The following is a 24,536-nucleotide window of genomic DNA, read 5'->3' on the forward strand; positions in this document are numbered from 1 at the left end:
AATCTCCTAGTTCTATTTCGCTGCTGAATAGATTAGCAACCAGAGGTCTCTTCTATTAGGTACCATTGGAGTCTTCTCTAGACGTATCTATCTGTTCTCCATAGCCTATGAATTTATACTCTTCCTAAAAGTTTTGCTCAGAAATCAATTTATGCCCAACTTTAGCAGAAAAACAGAAGATCATAAAACCTAGAGTTAGCTGTGCTACATATACAAAAGTGGTCAATTGGCCGAAATCTTGCTGCCATTCTGCGGCAAGGTTCTACATTTGCACACCAAATTGCACTAGGCTCTTACAGCCGGCCATGAATGTCCCGATCAAGCTCAGAATATCTTCTGCATCGTTGCGTTGTAATGATTGTAAGCAGAAAAAAAAAATAAATTGTCTCTCATAAGCTCCGAAATCTGGAAGCAAACAAGCAAATATATAGGCACGATTAAAGAACAATTAACAATGCTGACTGATAAAATAGAACAATCTGGAAAGCTAATTACCAGTGTGCAAAACGATTAAACATCAGTCAATTCAAAACCCACCAGCTTTTACAATTTTAAACGTCAATATTGGTCAAATTATAAAAACGACTGGCATTCTAAGAAAAAACTGAGCATCCACTTAGATGGTGCACCAGAAATCAGGAGCACAATCGAGATAGGACGAACACAAGACCACTTAGTAACAATTGATAGGTACTAGACTTTTTACAAATTGACGACAACGGCTAGGTCACCCACGAGTTGGCAAATGTAATCTTAAGAGGCCCGATGACTATTGTTTTTAACACCGAAATGATATTCTTTTTCTCACCGATGCGTATAATTATGAGCCGGTCCAAGGCTGAAATTTCAACACAATTCTTACATAATTTCTTTCATGTATGCCCAATTTGAAATGTAAGAACTTTTATTTAGGGAAATTCTATACATGAATTTACCTCCCCTCTCCCTCTTAATAGCCATAGGTGTGTGCCAAGTTGGAGAGCACGAAAACTATGTAAATTGACCATATATCGTTTAGATGAAGCGGTGGCGGATTATTCAGTTCGCATTCCTTACATTTTCTATAGTTTCATTCCTGATAAAATAGTCTGATATATAGATACTTTTTCTTCCGCCACCCCCCCCCCCCACCCCATATAGCCGTTATTTTAGCAACCTTGTTGTAAGGTGGGGTGAAGAGTTGTGCCGTCGTCTGAAGTCCTCGTCAGTAAAGTGATGACGTGTTGTCAGCGAGGGGTTCGTCTAGATTGTAGAACCAGTAAGGGTGCCAGTTACAGGGTGTGCTGGCCAGTGACGTCTGTCCTGTTAGAGTATTCCCAACTCACAATGTCATCTAGTGAGGATTTGCTCCCAATTGGAGGATCGCTTGTAGTCTGTAGTCTTTGTCTGGTTTATACGAGGAGATTTCTTTTTATCTCCACTTGGTACAACGTTTGAACCAGTCGGATTTACCAGCTTACTTTCTGGTGGAAATCCATAATTTAGCTACTGTGTGAGCTACTTTCCCTATTAAATTTTCCAGTCAAATTTAATGCCTTCTTTTAGTAAGCCCCGACCGGGAGGAAGCAGAAAAGAACTGATCCTAATCTTCAATTGTATGAAAGAAGAAAGGGAGTTAAACAAAAATTAAATAATAAACATATTAACCAAATATAAAAATAGAAGTTTTGAGTGAGTTTCTCAAAAACAGTGAGTCTTGGATTGGAGGGTCTGTGAGCCCGATGTACGGTATAGGGCTATGGCCTATGTCTGGTACTCGAACTCAAATTCCGGAGCTCAATTGTCTGGATCGCGGAAGAATGCCAAAAATTCCGGATCACGCGTCAGACAAACAGCGAGGGCACGAGGGTACAGATCGACGTTGCAGTGGGGCTTTAACGCGAGAAGATGGTTGAAGATCTGATACTCTTCTTGTGAGGGTTCACGATTGTCAAGTTCACCCGCCATCCAGTCCCTGTAGAGTAGGTTGAAAGTGTGACCATGCATACACTTTGTGGCTCCTCCCTCTACACATTGCAAATACTTGATTGGGACAAGGATGGGGCGGTTGGTTTTCGCGGATAAAGGTGAAATATAAAATAATTTTTGATGGAGTCAGAATTTCGTAGAGTGCCTTCACAATAATTGGGTTGAATTGTATAACTATAATTCATTGAGTAAGGCGAAGTCAACTTGGTGTTTGCGTACTGTAGACGCGAATTCATGTGAAAAAGTGGGTTGGTTCTGTGGAAGTGGTGTTGCACAAAGAGATAATTCTGCACCGTGTGGAGCATCTTCTCTCGATTTACCTTATGTGTGGTGTTGTTGACATCCATCTGTGTGGGATGTAGGAAACCGAATTGTAATTAGAATGGATCGTACTTCTGGTAATTTCGGTAAGGGGGCGGTGTCGCGGTTGAAGAAAGTTCTCAGGTAATCATTCAAGTGATCTGCAAGAGTGAAGGAGTATTTTGATTGGTGCCACAACTGATCTGTGAAACGATGGTTAATAGGGAAGTGGAGACATTCTAGTGGAAGGTCCTTGTCCCGTCCCTCTTGAAAGATTTCATTCTCCAATTGTCCAATAGAGCACGAACTTGCTGTGGGTTAAAGTGTGTGTTGAGGTGGAGTGGAGGTATATTAATTCGCTCCGGTACGAGATTTCCTTGGACGGTAATAATACCGAGGGAATTGGTGAATTCGTGGAAGCGGAAGTTTGGTCCTGTGGTTCTGACCGGTGGGTAATCCCTTGTGTAGGTGCGAAAGGATTTCCTCTGCCACGAGAGGATGAGGGCTATGGGCTTTGTGGAGGGCTTGCGGTGTGACGAGCAGTCGACTATGAAGCCTGTATTGGAGAGGAGCGGACTGGATATATTTGATCTGCAGTCGCTCGTGGGCGTCGTCTGGGTGAGGAGAGTCAGTACAGGGATAATTGTCCGTCGATGTTTGTCGATCGTAAGTGGGTGGTTGCGGGAAAGACGGCGGTGGCCTGAGAGGTTGTATTACCGGACCGTACCGCGGTGAGGGTACTGTTGGGCGCTGTGCGTGTGGTGTTGGCATCACTTGTGGTGGGTAAACCAGAGGCTGCCATCGTGGTTATAGCATTATAGTCTTTAAATTCAAGAGTGTGTGATCAACATTTAATTGATTCGACATATTTCTCTAGGAAAAGTGTGCCTGGGATATTGAATTTTGTGTTTGATACATGTAAAGTGAATATAAATCAAGTTCTACTTGAGAGTTATCTGGATATAAAGTAAGTTTTATTGTGCAATTCGATTGCAATCGAGAATTATTTGCTGCTGAGAGAACAAATGGTGATGCTTTTAACTGTGATTTGTGATATTCTTTAATTTTATTCCAAGTGTCGTTTTTCAATACATTAAGTGATGCGCCAGAGTCTATTTCAAGATGTGGTGGGGAAATTGTTTTTGTGTGATCTGGTGTTTGTTGTGTATATATTGTTAGTGGTAATACCCAGATAATACTTTTACAAGATGTGGAAAGGATGTATTCTTCCGTGAGAGTAATACTTTCCTCCTGGCAATTAAAATAATCTTCCTGGATATCCTGATTTAATTCTAAAAATAAATCATTAAATGGTTGTTCGAGGAGTGTTTTCTCGGAGACATTCTTTGTGTCTGTGTTTTGAGTGTTAGGCATTGTGCTGTCTGTCTGTTCTTGATCTAAAAGCGAGTTAAAGTAATTTCTGACGTTACGAAGTCAATTACGCGAGAATGGTCGTCTTGAACGATTTCCATCTCCATTATAGTGAGGTGATTGTGTTCTGGAGCTATAATTAGAGTTATTTTGTGAGTTTAATGGTCTTGGGTATGGTAAACCACTTCTACTCGGCGGTTTGAAATTACTATTACCATAATAAGGTTTTGGGTTAGATTGTGAGAACGTATTTGGGCTTCTATGCCTTGAATTATTTCGGTGTTCTCTATTGTTATTTCTAGAATGATTCTGGTGGTTTACCTGTCATATTGTTTGATGTGACTTGCTTGTTTGGAAGGTTTTGATTACCTTTCATTGCTTGGTTGAAAGTCTCTTTTTGAAAATTTGGTTTGTGTATCGTTTATCAGGACATGTAGAAATGCTATGTCCTGAACGTGAAGATTTTTTACAAAATTTTAGGAAGAGTGGTTTTCCTTTAAAATTTGGATCATTTGAGTATCTGTGTAGTACTATTGTGATCCCCTATGCAATATCGTGCTCCATTGCATGGATATTATCAACTGTGAGATGATCAATATCAAAAGAAAGATTATTATTCGAGGAGGAAAGAGTTGAATGCTAATGTTTTAATTTGTTCACCGGACGCACATGTTATGCTCTTTAATAATAATTTCGCTTGTGTTTGCGATTGTTGATTATTGAATGTTTTTTGGAATTCGCGGCAAAATGCTTGCCATTTCTGTTTTATGTTGAGTGCTAGATGTGAGTACCAATGTTGTCCTGGTCCGATTAGAGCCGTTTGTATCATGGCAATTCGTTTGTGGATCCAAGCGCCATGATATGGTGACTCAGTCTGTTCTGGTCCTGCTGTCATTACCATGTTTGCTGTGATAGCATTTAAAAATCTTCTGTTGTGTAAATAGGGTCAGCACCATCAAACGGTCTTAAGGACTGTTGCATGGGTACCGAACCGCCTAAATAAAGATGTATCATTTGTGCATTTCTACGAACTACAGTTGATGGCGTTTTTGTTGACGCTGCCTGTAAATAATAAGGGGTTGGAACATCTGTTATTTGTTGTGAACTTTTTGAGTTTATTTGTCTAATAATGTTAATTAAATGTTTTGGGGTTATTTTAAAATTTTAGTTGGTAGTTAGTGTAGGTTGTGTTGAACTATTTAGAATAACTGGTTCAGTGTTAAAATGTACTGAATTTTGTCTGTGTAGACGTGTTAGAGGTGTATTCAGAATTGGTAGTTTAGGTAAGGTTGTATTTAGTGAATCTGAATCTTGTGTCAATTCAGTCGAAATCACAGTTTGCCTGTGTTGGTGATTCTGATATATGTGTGTTATCAGTGGTATTGTAAGTAACAATATTATTGTTGTTATTGTGGTTATTATTTTGATCATTACTTTCTAGGTCGATTAATGTGTTTACCGTGTGTGATGAAAAAAAGTGTTCCATCATCTAATAATTTTGAGTTAAAATCTGTTCCTGTGGTTTCGGTTATACGAATATCTGGTTCAGAATGGATTATAGTATCCATATTTTCTATTGGTGAGGCTTCCAGAGAGGTATTTGTATTCTCTGAATTATATTTGCGGAAATGTATCTGCTGTTAGCTCTGAGGCTGGAAAAATGTGTCTTACCAAACTTTTCTAAAATCTGTGTACATAACAAAATAAAAATGTAAGAGAATCAAAAATTTGTTCATCGTCCAGATCTGCATCTTTTACAGAACTTATGTGTATTTTGAGAAGGTGATTGAAGCTTTCTATTTCTTGTCGAGCAATTTTAGGTACGCTCTCTTTCCGTGACTTTGATGCGTTAGCATTAAGGGTGGATGCGAGGCGTTAGGAAATTCAATAGAAGATTTTCAAAATATGCCCTCTCTATCTAAAGGTTGTATTTTTGGCCATACTTCGTTAAGGAATTCAAAAAGTGTATCACATATTGGATTAACTAAGGTGTCATATATTAAATAGGTTTATGTTTGTTTGTTAGGTGTTTGTTAGAGGATCTTAAATCAAAGGAACTGAGCCCTTTGTGAGTTGAGCTCCGTAATTTTCAACTAAATATGAAAGAAAGGCAGCTCGTGATACTTGTGATGCCTCTTCTGGTAAAGAGAGGAGAGGTTGTTGCTCTACTGCAAAATAGTGTTGTTTAAGTTGTTTTGCTGTGTTTAGAAGTATATTTAATTCATCTTGGTGTTGATAGTGTTTAACTTCAAAGGGTAAGATGTCGCGTATTAAGCGTTTGTTCTGTTGTGTGAGAACAGCTAGTTGTAATTCGTCCGAATGTGTTGGAACGTTAGAAGAAAGTTGATCAACGTGATGATCCATTTTGTGTAGATCTGTGTTCAAATATTATCAGTCTTGTTTTTATTGGGGCTGTGTTTCCATTTTTTCTAAGTTTTAAGTAGATAAAAAGTAAAAAGCTATGTAATCTAGTTCTAAGATGTCGCGTATTAAGCGTTTGTTCTGTTGTGTAAGAACAGCTAGTTGTAATTCGTCCGAATGTGTTGGAACGTTAGAAGAAAGTTGATCAACGTGATGATCCATTTTGTGTATATCTGTGTTCAAATATTATCAGTCTTGTTTTTATTGGGGCTGTGCCGTCTGAGTTGTGTTCTCTCTGAAGTGAAGTTGTAACTTGTGCCGTCGTCTGAAGTCCTCGTCAGTAAAGTGATGACGTGTTGTCAGCGAGGGGTTCGTCTAGATTGTAGAACCAGTAAGGGTGCCAGTTACAGGGTGTGCTGGCCAGTGACGTCTGTCCTGTTAGAGTATTCCCAACTCCCAATGTCATCTAGTGAGGATTTGCTCCCAATTGGAGGATCGCTTGTAGTCTGTAGTCTTTGTCTGGTTTGTACGAGGAGATTTCTTTTTATCTCCACTTGGTACAACGTTTGAACCAGTTGGATTTACCAGCTTACTTTCTGGTGGAAATCCATAATTTAGCTACTGTGTGAGCTACTTTCCCTATTAAATTTTCCAGTCAAATTTAATGCCTTCTTTCAGTAAGCCCCGACCGGGAGGAAGCAGAAAAGAACTGATCCTAATCTTCAATTGTATGAAAGAAGAAAGGGAGTTAAACAAAAATTAAATAATAAACATATTAACCAAATATAAAAATAGAAGTTTTGAGTGAGTTTCTCAAGAACAGTGAGTTTTGGATTGGAGGGTCTGTGAGCCCGATGTGTGGTATAGGGCTGTGGCCTATGTCTGGTACCCTGTGGTGTATTATTTGTCTGCATGTACTCACTGCTTGTATCTGCTAGTGTGAAAACTGTTGCCGGTCAATTGGCCGACACAGAAATTAGACGACACACCTCTAAGCCGACAACTTAGTCAATATAACTACTTGAAAACAAAGGATCTATTCGGTGACGTCTTAACAAATAGACGTACCAAAATGTAGAATTTTTAACGAATCGGATTGGTTGAGAAATTTAAAACACTGTACCTTTATGCGTTCACTTAGACTAAATTGGACATAGCCTAATTCAAGACTAAATTTTTTAACGCATCTGGCCATGCCTCAGCGGCCCGTGGGACTTGATATGAATCTATCACAACCCAACGTGAGACCAGTCCCCCCCCCCCCAAATTATAATTTTTACCTTTCGGCTCATCGCGATTATTGAGCAATTTTACGTTAATATTCAGACCCTAATTTAAAACAGAGAATTTGTTTAGCAATCAGCCAATCAGAAAGCAATATTCCCATTTTCTCAATTGTGATTGGCCAGCAACAAAATTTCTCTATTTTGGTACGTCTGCCATTTTCACTAGCGCCGATCTAATCTGCCCCCTCCCCCGGCGCACGTTTTATTTTTTACATAGTAACATGCTATATAACAAATTTTATAATTGCAGGGCATAAGAACACTGGGCTGCGGAAACAGGATAGATCCGAGACACCCCTCCTCCGCTATTTGTTACCGCATTGTGCTCGACTATGTACTATCGGGTTAAAATGTTTGGACTAAATCATATGCTTGGCATTAGACCTTCAGATTGGTTTTTTCAAACGACAGATCTTCATTACGGTGTCCGGAATAGTAGCCCACGTAAAAATTAGCCGAAAAAGTCAAGAGAAGGAAAATTAGAACTAATTGCATGAGATAGAGGGAAACCGTCTACGTTGGTCAGTCAATGCCTGTTTTAGCCCTGTCTACCCCGTGTAAGATCTGATAAGATGCTGACTAAGAATTTTTATCGTGTAAGATCTTATCAGATCTTACACGATAAAAATTCTTCTTATCAGATCTTACACGGTAAAAATTATGGTAAGAGGAATTTTATCGTGTAAGATCTGATAAGACATCTTGTAAGATAAACATTCCTCTTACCAGAATTTTTATCGTGTAAGATCTGATAAGACATCTTATAAGATAAACATTCCTCTTATCAGAATTTTTATCATGTAAGATCTGATAAGAAGGAATTTTTATCGTGTAACATCTGATATGACATGTTTTAATTATTTCACTATAACCGTATAACGTAGTCAAGGTCCTATGAAAGTAAAAAAAATAATCGGTCAGCTAACCAATTATGAAACAAAAAAATGCTTGTTGATTCTGTTTTGGCGGCAGTTTTATTGTGAAGCTTAGCTGTTTACCATGGCTAAACTTAGCAGTCCAAGATAGTTTCGGTCTTTGAAAAAAATTTTCAGCCTTGTTTGATAATCACCGTTTCGGAGAAAGCCCCTGTCACTCAATTAATCTTTTTTACAATATCTTATAAGTCTTAAAAGACAGTATAAGATATTTTTCTCTTTGTTGCTCTGACACTTAAGTGTTGCATGCTGTAGTTTTTCGGCTACTGCTTGAAAGCAACTCTGAATTGTCTTCAATATGAAGAATATACCATACTTCAGGAATTTATATAAGAGGAAATTTTTATCGTGTAAGATCTGATAAGACGGAATTTTTATCGTGTAAGATCTTACAGGAGGAATTTTTATCGTGTAAGATCTTATAAGAGGAATTTTTATTGTGTAAGATCTTATAAGAAGAATTTTTATCGTGTAAGATCTTACAAGAGGAATTCTTTATCGTGTAAGATCTTATAAGAGGAATTTTTATCGTGTAAGATCTTATAAGAAGAATTTTTATCGTGTAAGATCTTATAAGAAGAATTTTTATCGTGTAAGATCTTATAAGAAGAATTTTTATCGTGTAAGATCTTATAAGAGGAATTTTTATCGTGAAAGATCTTATAAGAGGAATTTTTATTGTATAAGATCTGATAAACGTCTTATAAGATCTTATAAGAAGATGCATCCCCTTACAGGCTATTAGCAAGATGGTTTTGTGAGAATTTTGTCAGGTCTTACACGATACAAATTCCACAATCACTGGGGTACCTTCAGGTAGATTCCTGGGGCTAATCAAGTTCATACTGCTCTAAGAAGGGGCAGGAATATGCAAGAAAAAAGATGTAAAGTTTTAGTTAAGTTTAGCGGTCAAAAAGCTCCGATATTTTTTCCATTTTTCCCTTTCTTTCATCCTCTGTCTCATATCTAGAGTCAAGAATCTCTTAGTTCTCTATTCGGGCGGTACCAGAAAAGCATGAAGTTGCTTATTTACCGTCCACCTTGGTGCTTTTTATTTCATTGATTTTTTAAAATAAAATTGTTATTTATATAGCATTGAGGAAATTAAACTATTATTATATAATTGCGATAAGCAAATATAACTGGACGCGCAATTATCTATCCGCTTACATATGAAATTAACGCATTTGACCATGCCTTAGCGGACTATGGGACTTGATATGAATCTATCACAACCGACAAAATATCACGACTGAACTTGTTATTCTCACAATAACATTTGCGCGTTCTCATATATGATTGGTTAATATCTCTTTTTCGGCTAATTTTCCATTCGGCTAATTTTCTTTTCGGCTAATATTCACGACACCATTCATTACATGTAACAAATTTGGTTAACATTTGCTTTGAGCTAGGGAATACTAACATGGCACACGGTGTTAGGAAAATTAGCCGACAGGGCAGTTAGCCGACAAGGAAAAAATGGGGAAATTTAGCCGAGTTTTATCATAATTGGTCATAAAAGTCTCATTGGTGAATAAATCGGTAGTGTGGTTGTGATAGATTCATATCAAGTCCCACGGGCCACTGAGGCATGGCCATGGCCCGCGAGGCATGGCCAGATGCGGTTAAATACCTTTGTTACACTAGTTGATAGACCTTCGTTACATTAGTTGATGAAAAAACTGCGGTATATTTGTCCGCTAACGAAATAGTGTTTTAAATTGGCCAATCACAGCTTCAGAATAAGTTTTATTGCTCATTTTACTTAAATTGTCGGCTAAATTTCTCATTTTTTGGTTGTCGGCTAAACGCCCTGTCGGCCAATACGGCGGCCACCATGGCACACATACACTTAATACTACACGCTAGTTTCGACAAATTTCACTAAGCCGAAATTTAATTCGATAGAAACTTAAAAAAATGATACAACTGCATAATATTAGAAAATTCGTCTCAAATCGATGTTTACTAAATGTGGATATAATTGGCGTTAAGTCCAATGGACGCTTCTTTCCCTTTAAAGCAATGGAAATTATCATAAATTTTGGTTTTAAAGCAGTTAAATAAATTTCATAGCTTCATTTGTTTGTAGGCTTAAAGTAGGGTCGACTAATTGGTACGTCTGGCAATAGACGGGCTATAAGGTTGAACTTAATTTCTCGCTACTGTATCCGTTCAGCTCAACATACAAACAATCTGAGAGATACGTAATTTTTGGGAAATTAGAACTTGCCAAGTTATTATTTGTGCAACTATTATTAAAGGATTGTTAATTGCAAAATTAGTGTCCTGCTAAAATTAAAATGGATGATGAAGTACAAGAAGCAGAGGTGTGTTATGGTCGAGCTGTAATGAGCGAAGCAGAGGAAATTGTTCAGCTGATCGTGACAGACTTCTTCGCAATGGAACCCATTAACCTGTCGTTGGTGAAACAGGGCCTCAAGAAAGTTTCACAAAAACATAGTTAGCCACTTAATTATTAGCCATATACTTAATTAGCCCCTTATTAGCCAGTACCTTGTAACTGAATTTTGATATCGGAATTGTTATAGAATTAAATTGTCAGTTTTTTCGCAGTTTTAAATATCGCGCGGATTTTTGCGACAGCCCAAGTTGAGGTGCCAGACCGAGATGACCTCTGATTAGACCCAACTCAGACCGTTGTTGAGACTTAGTGGTAGACTGGCCCAAACCTTATCCACACCATTGTCCAGACTTTTGCGCGCTCTCTAACTCTGATGAGAGCATCCCATACCAAGAAGATGACCTCTGATCAGACCACCCAAGACCAAGATGACCTCCGATCAAACCCAAATCGGGCCACTGGGCTTTGTGCGCTCGAAGATTCCCAGACCCTGTAAATTTAGTTTGGTCAGCGAGGTCTCTACGTTCTAGGACCTCAACCTGGAAAAAAGCCCTGGGGGAATCCCGCACCGAAGAGAACCTGTGAAAGGAAAGTTATAAAGATGGATACAGGCACACATACATCCCCCAAGTTTAGATCGAGCAAGGAATATCAGCAAAGAGCAATTTTGAAAAAGTAAAAAAAAATTGTGAAACTTTGCAATGCTAAAGGGATCTGAAAAAAAGTTACACTAGAATTTTATCACACGTGCGTGAGTGCATTCAAAAGGACGTGTGCTTCATCGCAAAGAAGGGCATGTCTATTGTTGGGGTACAAGTTTGTATGATAAAGGATCGGGAGGAGTATCTGAACTGCACTTCAAGTAGTGCTGAATTCAGACATCTGATGCACGTGCTTCATAGCAAGAGAACAGAAGCTATCCCCGAAAAGTTGTTCCAGTTAGCGTTTATGGTTGTGTCTCGTAATCATCAAAATCAAGGCAACTGTTTCCTTTTCACCCGTATGAACAAAACTCTTGTTTCCTTTAACGTGTCCCATAGGTTGAGGTTACAGAAAGAAAACACCTCAGATCAGACAGGCCGAGACCAAAATGACCTAAGGTCACATTACCCTGCCTTCTTGAGGTCGTGCACCATCAGACCATGTAACTTTGAGAACAGAAAGCACAGGTGTTTACTCGACAGACTGATCAAAGGTCGATTCAGTCTTGAACCTAACCCCGCATGTGAATTTTATCTTTTTCATGTTTGAAATTTCAAACTTGGTCCAGACCGGGGGGGGGGGGGGGGGGCGTCGTGCGTTCAAAACTAAACTGAATGGAAAGAAAATTGAACGCACGAAACCGATTAATAAAGTCGAAACCAACTTTTCAGAATTTTCGGGAACAGCCAGGAGGTTGGTTTTTTTTCTTCAGAACTGCGATCCATTTTTCAACAGTTGTACGGGTTCAGACCCCTAGAGCTCTGAGTAGCATCTTCTGAAATCTTTACTTGTTTCATGATCAGACAACCGCAGAACGAAGTAATCTCTGGTCAGACTCGATTCAGACCATTGTCGAGACTTCCATCCGTTTTAGATGTAGATCCATACATTGTGATTTTAACTCAAACATGAGCAATATTGGTCCGCTATAATGTTCTGCAATAAAGTGTGTCAATTTAAATAATTACACTACCCGGACTTTCAATTTAAATAATTACACTGCCGGACTAACATCAATTGTATACTCGTTGATATGGCTCGGAATTCAGTGTTTTTTTAAGTGCACTTTTACACCGGGATCCTAGTCAGGGGGTTAATTCCTAAAAATTCCTCCCAGAGCAGCGCATTGAAGCCATACGTTACGTGACCAGGGGGGTCTGAACCGGTACAACTGCTGAAAATGGATTATATTTATGAAGATTATATTTTCTTGAAAGGAAACAGTTCCAATTGAAGGAATCGCGACTAAAATGGCTGAAATGGTGTTGGGTTGGGCAAGAGGGCAACAATTTGACGCCGTGGTTGTCGAATCAACACATTTGCACAGCCAAAAACTGTTTGCAAAGCAAGGCATGAAATGTATCAGCGAAGTGATATTCGAAGAATTCAAGGATGAGAATGGAGAACTAGTTTTTAAACATACCTATCCTCATCGTAGTATCCAGTTATTAATGCTATTGTTCTGAATTTATGATGTACTTGTTACAAGCTCAAGATTTTGCGAGTCAACCACTCAGATATTTGAGAAACGCTTTAAAGGTTCCGGTGCGAATATTGAAAAACTCAAATCCAACCAGCTTTGCCCCCACCCAAATTTTTATAACCCTTTGATTTTTTTTTTGTTTTTGGAATTGAACGGTACATTACATCTTATTCTAAACAGTTCCAATTTGAAGTAAGTAGTGTAGTATACATAGCTGCCATGTTACTGGAGGGGGGGGGGGGGGGGGGGGTCCGGACCCCCCCTCCCCCCACAAGAACTCTCACCACCGAAAAACTGATTTTCTCTTAGTGAAAGCAAGTGTTTTGGTTAAGTTTCGCCAGCCTGAGAGAAATTCTTGGGTTAAGTTGACTGGCGAAACTTAACCAAAAAACTTGCTTTCACTACGAGAAAATCAGTTTTTCGGTGGTGAGAGTTCTTGTAGGGGGGGGGGGGGTCCGGACCCCCGCCCTCCAGTAACATGGCAGACACCGGCTGCTCCAATGTGTATTTCAGAAGAAAGAATGCGCAGTACGGAGTGCTTAGACTATGGTTATAGCCTGTTGTAGTAACTTTAATTTTTTTTATCTTTGAGACCATGAGAGGCATACCTGAAAAACTTTCAAAAGTTTTTCAAAGTCCTAAAATAGTCTGAAATGGATTTTGCGCTATGAAAGAGCACTAAAAAGTGATTTTTTGTTGATTTCACTTTTTTCACCTATGAAGTATGGGGGTCGAAACATACAAAAATTTCAAAAAATTTTTGAAAATTTTTCAAATTTTTCAGAGTCCTAAAATGGTCTGAAATGGATTTTGCGCTATGAAAGAGCACTCAAAACTGATTTTTTGTTGACTTGAAAAAACTTCTCAGATAATGTGTTTATTATAAAATAAAGAAAAATTTTCTTGAAAAAAGTCAATTTTTGTCAACTTTATTATTTTCATACATAAAAGTAACTTTTGTTCATTTATTTATTTTTCTGTTTGAGAATCAGCATGACAACCATAGCTACCGTAGATTTGAAAAACATTCATGAAATTTACAAACAAATAAAAGTCGACTATCCGGAATATAGTGAACGATTTGTATACTTTTTGGCATTCTTTATCTGGACCCAGACATTAACTTGGAAATAGTTCTCAAGTTGAGACCATATGGTGGTCTTATAGGTATAGACAACTCTTCACTAGACACTTACCTGAAGTCTTATAAATTCCTTCGATTACATGCAATACTTCACGACGCTTCAGGGTTTATTGCAGGGTAGAGCATAGTTAGAAAGGCCCTGGATATTCATACGTTTTACCTTGTCCAATCACAAACGCCTACATTGGTCACATGACTGGATTAATGTTTTGCCTCTTCGTGAAAACTTTTAAAAGGAATTTGTTTAATTTGCTGGAATAATGAAGCCAGAAGTTGTTGTCTTAGATTTTGAAGGTTTTCGTCATAAGAAATCGGGTTTTATAATTAAGGAAATATCGATTTGCTCAAACAACTACACACACAATCTTGTTCCTTCCACCAGTTTCTTACAACTCACTATCCGCTAGTGAGAGAAAATCTCATCAGTGGGTTAGTAGGTTCTTACACGGTTTGTCGTGGAATAGTGGCAATTATCCTTACTGGTTTATATCTCAAATTTTTATTGCAATTAAATTTCGATTTCCTTCAGGAAAGTTTTATGCTAAAGGGAAAGAGAAAACTGAATCACTGCAAACACTTTTACAGAAAGAATTGATAGATTTGGATACCCTTTCATGCCCTAAAGTTGAGGAAATTGTTTCCCCAATTAAACATTTTACTTGTGCTCTACACTCTCTTTACTTGCCTGAGAAACAAAAGAAAAGACATTGCGCTAAAAGAAAAGGACAGTTGTATTTCTATTGGCTAACATTGCCCGCCAATGAGCCGTCGAGTGGAGAAGGTAGCTCCTTCAGTTCTTCAAGTGATATTATCTCCAAGTTTGACAGTATGCAGTTGCATAACGAATGATAATCAAATAAATCTATCTTTGGTCAGAGAGGAAAAAATAGAATCACGTGGGCAATCCATTCTGAGGAAACAACAGATTATTTGCAACTTAACGGAGGTTGAGACGCTGAATAAATATCTTTCACTGCTCGAATATTTTCAAATGTACCATGTCTTTACAAGAGAAAATGAGAAGACTGAAACCAACCCCTTTACCTATGCACAAGTCGCCAACCCAAATTCAAGTGAGCCTGGACGACGAAAGTCTCCCTGATGAAATCAAGCAGGTAGTCAGCAAAAGAAACGTGGAGTCAATTGTCTACTACGCAAAGGATTGTGGCATGCAATCGAACTACAAAGTGACTTTCAAGAAAGAAGACAAAGACTCTAGATATACTACATATGAATTTTTTATGGTTGAGAGAGTTACTAACAAAATAATGAGCTAACACAAAAAACTGATGTTTCAATTCTTTTTTGATCAAAACGTCTTTTCAATTGAGTGATAAAGAAGACCAGATAGATTCTCTTGCTGGAATGGGTTTGAATGATTTAGTTTTCAATGAAGAAAATCAAGAGAGACGCTAATGGAAATTTTGTAACTCTAGACTACCACGATCAGAAGTAGTGTATTTTACTCAAATCGTAATAATACTGTTTTTTATTGGTGTGTCTTTGATCAAACTCGTGTTTTTTCATCTTGGTTGTGAGGAGTCAACATTTTGGTTTTCATTGCTTTCATGCTCAGTTGGCTACGCGCTTCCTAATCCGAAGCTATGAACAAGATAATTTCAACAAGCGATAGACTATTCATGGCTGTTTGTGGGCCATCATGCTGTGGTAAAACTGAGCTCATATTCCAAATGCTACTCAGAAACACTTTTTACCCAAAATTTAATTCTATTTACTACTTCTATCAACATGAGCAACCGAAGTTCAGCTCTATAGAGCGTAACTTGAACATTTTTTTCACAAAGTTTTCTGGATTTGATTTTATTTCACAGCTGGAAAACTGTCTGCTTGTTTTTGACGATTCTTGCGAGGAAATTTTCAACGACAAAGAGTTTTCTAAACTCGCAACTGCTGGACGTCATAGAAATATTAGCGTCATTTACGTTAAGCATAACTTATTCCAACAGAGTAAATGGTCAAGAACAATTGATCTCAATACAACTCACATCATTTTGTTCAAATCACCTAGAGACATACAGCAGATCACCTATATTGGCAAACAGCTGAACAACACAAGTTTTTTAAAAGAAAGCTACGAGTTAGCAACAAAATTACCCTTTGGTTACTTACTCATCGACTTGGATCCAAAGACTTCTTGCGTTATTGTTCAAATATTGTACAACCAGGTCCTACAATTTTTTATCTACCTTCCTCCAAAGCGGTTATAACTAAATTGACAGATGAGAGAGAAAGAGTTATGTATGCTAAAGCAAATGCTCGAGCTGTGTGATATTAATTTCAGAAAGTTCCTCAAAGAATCACCAAATAGTTTTATAAATATTCTGTGCGAGTGTTTGCTCAATGTAATCAATGACAATGTCCCAGTCAACAAACAGCTACTAAAAAATCAAGAGGACTCATTTCAGCAGTTATTATCAAAGGAAACAAGTCTGAAGAAAAAGCGATTTATTTTGACGAGAAAATCACAACTTATCAAGGCAATAGCATTCTCGTGCTATCTTTACTTAAAAGTCAAATAATGCATGCAGAAGAATTCGTTTTGATTCCCAAGAGAATGTTCATATCAAAAAATCCAACCAAGGAAGAAATTTTTGATAATCCAATATATCAACAAAAAGCCACTCAGTTATCGCTCCTACAAAGATCTAATCCAAACTTTGAGCAGAGCAGTGGAAAAAAAGATGCTGACACAAGCACTGATAGACTGATCACGAGAACAAGGAGTGTCGGTGATGGAACAAGTGATCGAAATGATGTGAAATCAGAACCATTTGTTAGTGATGACAGTGAAATCGAACCTGTAGTGAAAAAACGGAAAGATTCAGCCTTTGACTCAATAATGCTGGAACTAAAACTAATGGATGAAAATAAAACAAAAAGAGCTGCAATAATCCTTAAAAAAAATTTTTGATTCCGATACTGTTTCTATTAGTGAAGAGAATAATGTTCTCCATATTGAAGATGAACCTCAAGGAGTGAAGGTGACAAATTTCTTGTACAATTTACAACAACCTACCAAAAATATTGACGTGCAAAAGTATTCCGAAATATTGAGTGAACTTGATATAGCAGCCCACTTGGATTACAATACACATGCAAAAAAGTTCTCAGTGAGTTTTACAGCGACGAAGAGGAAGAACAACCGACTCGAAAACAAAAGAAACAGCAACAAAAACAACCAAGAGGAAGATCTGAGACAAAAGAAAAAAGTGCAAAGTTAAAAGTCGATGAGAGCAAAAAGAAGACAGACGAAGACACGAGTAGAAAAGACTGGGCTTTCTATAGATGATGTGAAGAAACTTGATAACCTCTATTTAAAAGGACCTTCGTCATTTGGAAACGCAAAACGACTGCAAAATTTGAGTAAATTATCAATGAAAAAAGTAAAAATGTATCTGGAAACGAAACCATCCTTCACCAAATATTGCTCACGTCGCCTCAGATTTCCAAGGCTTAAAGTAATTGTTAACGACCTAAATGAGATCTGGTCCGTAGATCTAGCATTTGTTGATAAACTTGCAAAGTACAACAGTGGTGTAAAATACCTTCTTGTTGCAGTTGACTGTCTGTCAAGATATCTCAGAGTTGAACCACTAAAAACAAAATATGCTACAGAAACTGCAGAGGCTTTCAAAAAGATGATCAAGCATAAGCAACCTAAAAAAGTTTGGGTCGATGATGGTACAGAGTTTCTCGGTGCTTTCAAAGCCCTCTGCAATAAACGCGGAATTCATTTATACAGTACGTTCAGTGAGAAAAAGTCTGCTTTTGCTGAAAGAAATATACGTTCCCTCAAAAAAATAATATACAGATACTTAGAAGAAAAGTGGACCTATTCATATCTAGATAAACTGGATTCATTTGTTAAAACTATCAATTCTAGAGTTAATCGAACAATCAATCTTGCTCCAAACAAAGTCACAAAAAAAGACGTTCCGCGTAGTAAAAATTCTTTTTGTTTGACACTCTATATAAACAGGGGATACTCCATACTAAGTTTGGATTGATTTCAACAACTTTTTGACCTAATCAAAACGACCTATTTTTAAAAATTATTTAAAATTAATTATTCGAATTAATCGCAAATTTCCGCAGGAAAATCTAACTTTTTTCCTGGCCAAGCTATACCAAAAATTCTTTTTGTTTTACAATCTAGTTACCCGTGGGATACTCGATACCGAGTTTGGTTAGATTTGGACAAGTCCTTGACCCAATGAAAAAGACCTATTTTTAAAATTAATTATTCGAATTAATCGCAAATTTCCGTACGAAAAACTAACTTTTTTCTACGCAAGCTATACCAAAAATTCTTTTTGTTTTAGGCTCTAGGTACATATGGGATACTCCATACCGGGATTGGTTTGATTTGGACAACTCCTTGACCCGATGAAAGGACCTATTTTTAAAATTCGTCATTCGCGAAATTCGCAAGTTTACAATCCGACCGAAGATTTTGAACCAGACCGAAGAGAAACCAAAAATCGACCGCACGCCAACTACGTCCCCAACATGAGGTGCACAAAAAAATCCCAGCGGGGGGGGAACCGACTAACCGGCGTCTCAACGGGGCAGGGGGGGTGCACCTCATGCGGGCCCGAGGCCCTCACCTTAGAATAATAGTAAGACTGAAATAGACTTTTTTCCTAGGCAAACTATAGCAAAAATTCTTTTTGTTTTACAATTTAGGTACCCATGGAATACTCAATACCGAGTTTGGTTCGATTTGGACAACTCCTGCTTGACCCGATAAAATTTAACTATTTTTTAAAATAAAGTCAGCGAAAAAGTCGAAATTTCCGTGTGAGATATCTACTTTTTTGTAGGGCAGTTAGGCGAACCATTCTTTTCGCACTACAACCTACATACTACTGGTAGTCTTGGATATCCATGTGGTTCACTTTGAACAGTTCCTTGAACCATTAAAAACTTTTTAAAGTCTAAGTTTTAACAAAAAAATGATCGAAGTCTAGATTCATTAACGTCTAATTCAATATCAATCTGACATAACTGAGAATACTTTTGCACTAAATGGCAACTAAACCATTAACATCGATTCAATCTATAAAGAAATTAAAGAATTTGCTCTAGCAGAGTTTTACGAAAAATACTGAAAGAGAATTTTAGGAAAATTACAGAGTTTTAGGAAAACTACAAAGAAGTCTGGATTGCTTCAAGTCTAATTCAACCTCAATCGTGTTCGAAATGGGTGAGCACATTAATAAAGTAAAGGTTGTTGAGAAAAGGGAAGAGAATAAGTTTGTTGTTTATTGAACAGCACTTGAAAACTCGAATTTCGGTCGACTTTTCTACACGATAGCCAAGAGGCTTAAGTTTGTTGTCTTGTCCGTGAAACTCAGTTGACGACAGATCTAACGCAAGCTTGTCAAGAATGTTGTAGAGCTGAACAGCACACAAAATCACCGACTCTTTCTCAAGGAACAACAAAATCTGGCCGACAAAAATTTCGTTCTCCTCAGAAAGTGAAACAAAACTGTTTGCCTCAGATCTTGTATACAATTGGCTGTCCAGGTAGAATTTTCCTCGGTGTCTGCAAAACAAACGAACCTCGGGAAATTGCTTTGAAAATTTGAGAGCACATTGTTTCGCTTCATTGAGAAATCGTCTTTAAAGCCGCTTGATTTACCCCTCAAAGCTTCAAGGAATCCGGTAAGATTATCGTTCTTCACCTCCATGCTATCGAAATGTCTATTGCGAATATATCGCTTTACTATAAGGCTGCAGGTTTTAACAGTGCCAGTTAAAGTCTTTATGAGGTGATTATTGGCCTTTTCAAACATAGTTGCAGACGTAGTCCACAAGGGCCCGAAGAATTTGCACTGTCATGCTAGATGTCGGAGCAGATGGAAATTAATTGAGTCGAATTTCTTTAAAGGATAGCGGATGGACATGTTGTAGCAGAAAGCTTCTAACAGGTAACCACAAAGCTTGGCCTCGTCAACACTTTCGTACATAGAGCGGAGTGCGAAGATTAAGTATTTGAGATTTTGTAAATTGGATTCATGCGCCAAAGAGTCTTCTGGAAAATTTTGGAACACTATTGGGGCAAAATACAGCAAAAAAGTTTTGAGTTCGTTGGCTTTGAAGTGCTCACGGGATCGCAATGACCTGACTGATCGCTTGAATTCGTTGGGCAAAATAACTTGTTTTGTTGCGTCATCAATTTTCTGTACCTCATCGTTGCTCAGTTGCTCAGCAAAAAAGTTGATAATGTCATTTGCAACTCCTTTAAGACACTAGTGCATTGTGTCAACGGGACAGGTTAATGGAAGATTAGGAATAACTTTAAATAAATATGATCGCCTCTTAACTCCGAGCGTATCAATCTCTGGGTCCTTCTCCTAGCTTTTCTTTCTTCAACACTCCCACTCTCAAACTGCCTTACTAGGTACTCGTGCATCCCAGGATCACGCATTGTGAACGATTGATTATTTGGATACGATCGTCCGCCTGGATATCTTTGAACACCTCGCATGGTACACAAGCCGCATCCATAATATCCATTAAATTTTTTCATTTGCAGGACATCGTGCTTGCACACAAGATCTAGTATTACAAAAACAGTTTGAAATTTCAGCTCGTAGTCAACCCCATTCACTTTAATTTTCCTGTCTTTTGATACTTCAGACAGATAGTGCTTAAATATGGAATCCCAATCTATACTTCCTTTGCCATACCACAACGAACACAGATGGATGTTATCAAAGGAAGAACGCAATTTCGGTGGCAAGTCAGCCAGAGCTACCCAAACAGGATAGGCTTAGCAATCACTAGACTCTTGCACCCTAACTCCATCCGTATTGAGGATAAGTTTCACATTAAGCGCATTTCCATCAAAAAGGGCTGTGAGCTTTAGATCTGTTTTCGTATCAGGATTAGCATAAGCTAAAATTTCTGTTATGTATTTTTCAACATTTTCTTGAAGTTTATCAGCAAAACTCAAGAAAATTAATTCTCCCGTGCCGTTAGTTTCTGTCCCTGCAATGTATCGCTCTGTTAATTTGTTCGTTTCATTTTTAATGTAATTTGGGGCTGGTAAAATGTCTCGCGGGTGAACAATTTTATGCCATGTCAGGAGGTCAAATAAGGCTTTGTCAGGCAAACAAGGTCGCGCAGCAATTCCATACAATCCCATTGATGCGTTATGAGCAGTAACATTCGTGTTACAACTCAAGGGGTCTTGCGAGAACACAAACTGGTCTTCCTCGGTTTCATATTCTTTGCTTGAGTCTTCGTCGGACTCCGATTTAGAAACTGAAGATGCAGCTTCACAAGAAGCATCTTCAGGCTCATTTTCAATGCTATCTGGAGTTGCATGATCTGTGGTATTCATCTCATTTTCGTCAAGCACACTTTCCAACTCTGAGGACTGACTGGAATCTACCTGATGGATAAATGTCCGTATTTGTCGACTCGCTGTCGACAATCGTCTTTTCACTTTCCTTTTTCTCTGAGTTAAAATTCCTCTTTTTCTCTCCACTTCCAGCAGGTTAGGGGTTCCAGCACTTGATTGACTTGCTGAATATTGTGTCTGGAAACTTTCGTTTTGGGTTGAACTTTGAAACAAATCAATTGGTGCAATTGGTGTAGCCGGTAACTCGGTGCATTTCGGAGAAGGGCTTGCAACTGGGGGCGTAAAAGACTCCTGAGGATTTCCCGGGGAAACAATATGTTTATCTTTATGTGGACATCTACACTTCAGTCGACCGTCTTTGAAGTAGTTTGAACCATAACTTACAGTGATTTCTTCAAAGGGCTGTATCGAGCTAATTACTTTAAGAAAAACGCATTTATTATGCTGAAGCAAGGGACTGGTGTAACCGAGGAAGAATTGAGTATCAGTCGAGCATGAGTGATTGGCGAAACGAATTGGGCCAAGCAAAACCAACTCATCGGTATCCAACTCACCACGCATAACCGAGAGATCTGACATTTCATCTTGAAGCTCGCAAGGGACGTTTTTGACCAGACCCACAGGAAAAGGTCTAAGGGGTTCGATCGATGGCTTGAGAACTCTCCCTGTGTGATTAAATAACCCGAAGCCACCAAAATTGTCTGGTAGGATCTTGAAACCGGCTGCAACAGACTGCTGATAAAGTTCTTTCAAATTACCGTAGGTTTTCGCAAGATTTTTGTCATACTGAAGACGCTTTTCAAACTCATCGAAACTATTCAAAGGCAGCATTGACTCGGGAGATACATTGAAGTCTTTAAGCAGCTGACGAACAACTTGACCATCCGCAATCACTAACTCTTCGCAACTTATCATCACACCGGAAAAGCTTGGACAAGATTTGAAAACGAGTTGCTTTAAAAAAAACTTAAGCTCAAAATTGATTCAGATAAAAAAACCTCTCATTAATCGAACATTGCCTCACATAAAGTGCCTCACCAAGTCTAATTTAATCTTGTCAGCGTAAAACTCTTTAGGAAAGGTGAAAACGAGCTAAATGAACTTGGAGAAAAATGAACTGCAAGGGTAAATTTCTTAGTCTGCAATTATGCAATGAAACAAAGTTCGCAAATCTCAAAATCAGTTTTAAAATTACTGCATAAGCTATAAATTAACGTACAAAGTTGTATAAAAAAAAGTAAATAAAGACTGAGACCGAGCGAGAATTAATCAGTTTATCTTATCGAAACAGAACGAATGAACTCGGAGGGTAATTTTCTAAGTTAAATCTGGAATTTCTGCAATTAATCAGTGAATCAAAATAAAATGTTGTTGTTTGCGCTGGCATTCTTTTTGCGACAGTCTTTGCCGTACTGATTCGCAGCCTTCCTTGCTTCTTCACACGCTAGCTTTGGGGTGTCAGGATACTTCTGCCTCACCACTTCTGAACGAAAAAAACTGCTGAATGAACTTTATTAATCATGCTTTTTCAAAACTTTTCAAATAGTTACGTGGCTTTTTTCAATTTCAAAATTTAGCGACTTATAATGAACGTTAAGGGGAAATCTTAAAAAAGGAAAAAAGAAGTTGTCTACAAGAACTAATTAATTACAAAAAATCTTACTGTGAAATTTTTCAAGAAGGTTTTCCGGAGCTTCTGTTCGGCCGTCAGCTTCTTTTCGTCTGGGTGCAAGGATGAAGTTACCACGATCGCTTTCCTCAAATAACTTATCGAACAGTGCTCTGGCAAGTTTCCCAACATCGGTTCCCGCGTAAATGGACATTAAATCCTCGTCCTCATGCAGAACTACTTCAGTGCCTCTGGCTCGCGAAGGATGTTCGTCCACACTCCGGAAACCGTGGACGTCCAACAAACGCAGTTCTTTCAACTCAATAGTCTGAGCAAAAATGATGTTACCTAGGTTAATGCAAGGTCTATTGTCAAAGCACGATAAATCTACTAGATAGGGTGAAGTGAAATAAAACAATCCTTCGCATGGAGTAAACTTGCATAGACCAAACTTACTTTCTGCTCAATTCGGGAGCACAGATTTGTTCGTCTCGTCTCATCTCTCTTTTTCTGTTCTTCGAAGGCCTTTCTCAGCTCATTCATTTCTAGAGCATGCTGATCTAGAAGTTCTGCGAGGAGCGGCCAATCTGGTCCACAGTCATTGTCTTCTGCAACACTGCCTGCACTGTTACCAGGGAGAGCGGCAGATGGGCAGGGTTGAGACAAAGCAACTACTTCTTGTTCCTACAGGCAAAGAGTAATCAGATCGAACAATTCCCTAATTGAACTAGGAAGTTAGCCAGTACACCATGCAAAATGTTAAGTATTTTTTTGCCTAAAACGTTTGTTTTTCTCCATTGAAAAAATTACTTGGTCACAAGTGTTGCTTTGTACGACAGCTGGTTGCTGACTGGCACTCGACTTCGATTTCTTTGAAGTCTGTCCACTGTCTTTTCCGAGACTTTACTCCGCGCTCGTCATTATTGGAGGACGAGAAGAACTCAGGAAGTCAACTTCAACCATTGGAGCTTTCGATGATGTGAGCACTTTCTTTCTCAAGTCCGATGGCCGTTTTCCTTCATCAAGCTCCGCCTTGTAATGTGCCATCTCCTGTTCCACTTTCTTCGCAGGACCTTTTGTGAGCAAGCGACAGGGGTACTCGTTATCCTTTATCTTCAGATCGTAGCACTCTCCCTTAATCATGCCTAGCTTTTGAGATGCCTTGAGTTTTGAGGGCCACTTTGTACTACTTAAACTCAAAAGCATGAGTTCCTTGTCAACAAACAATCAGGCCATGTTACTCGACACGAGGTGAGCTTTGACCGCGTTTTCCCTTTCAGCTTCAGAATCCGTATTAAAGCTTTTTTTCGCTTGATAATGACGAGTTCTTTTCATTTTCAACAATCTGAAAAAACTCAGCTAAATTACGAGACTGAAAATAAACTTCTTGAAATAATAACAAGCTCTAACAATTCTCTAACCTTTTCATGAAAACTAAGTACTGAAAATCTAGACTTAATAAGTCATTGTAATTGTAATAAATTGAAACAAATTGGAAAAAGAGCACCTTGTAAAGAAAACTGAGTTAAACAAATCTTGACAAAACAAATCATTCTCAGAAAACAACTGTCACTGCAAAAAGCACCTTTCAAAGGAAAATCAGTACTCTAAATCTA

The 24,536-nt window shown here is 38.2% G+C and overlaps 1 protein-coding gene across 1 annotated transcript; it reads left to right on the forward strand.

Annotated features, from left to right (window-relative positions):
- Nucleotides 1-10,380: 10,380 nt before the first annotated feature.
- Nucleotides 10,381-12,787, forward strand: LOC142348312 (arylalkylamine N-acetyltransferase-like 2). Its single transcript, XM_075399615.1, has 3 exons — nt 10,381-10,667; nt 11,300-11,568; nt 12,528-12,787. The coding sequence occupies exons 1-3, from the start codon at nt 10,528-10,530 to the stop codon at nt 12,755-12,757; spliced, it is 639 nt and encodes a 212-aa protein (XP_075255730.1). The 5' UTR covers nt 10,381-10,527; the 3' UTR covers nt 12,758-12,787.
- The last annotated feature ends 11,749 nt before the right edge of the window (nt 12,788-24,536 follow it).

Source organism: Convolutriloba macropyga, chromosome 10 (genome assembly GCF_964194025.1).
Source record: "Convolutriloba macropyga chromosome 10, txConMacr16.3, whole genome shotgun sequence".
In the NCBI taxonomy this organism is placed as follows: Eukaryota; Metazoa; Xenacoelomorpha; order Acoela; family Convolutidae; genus Convolutriloba; species Convolutriloba macropyga.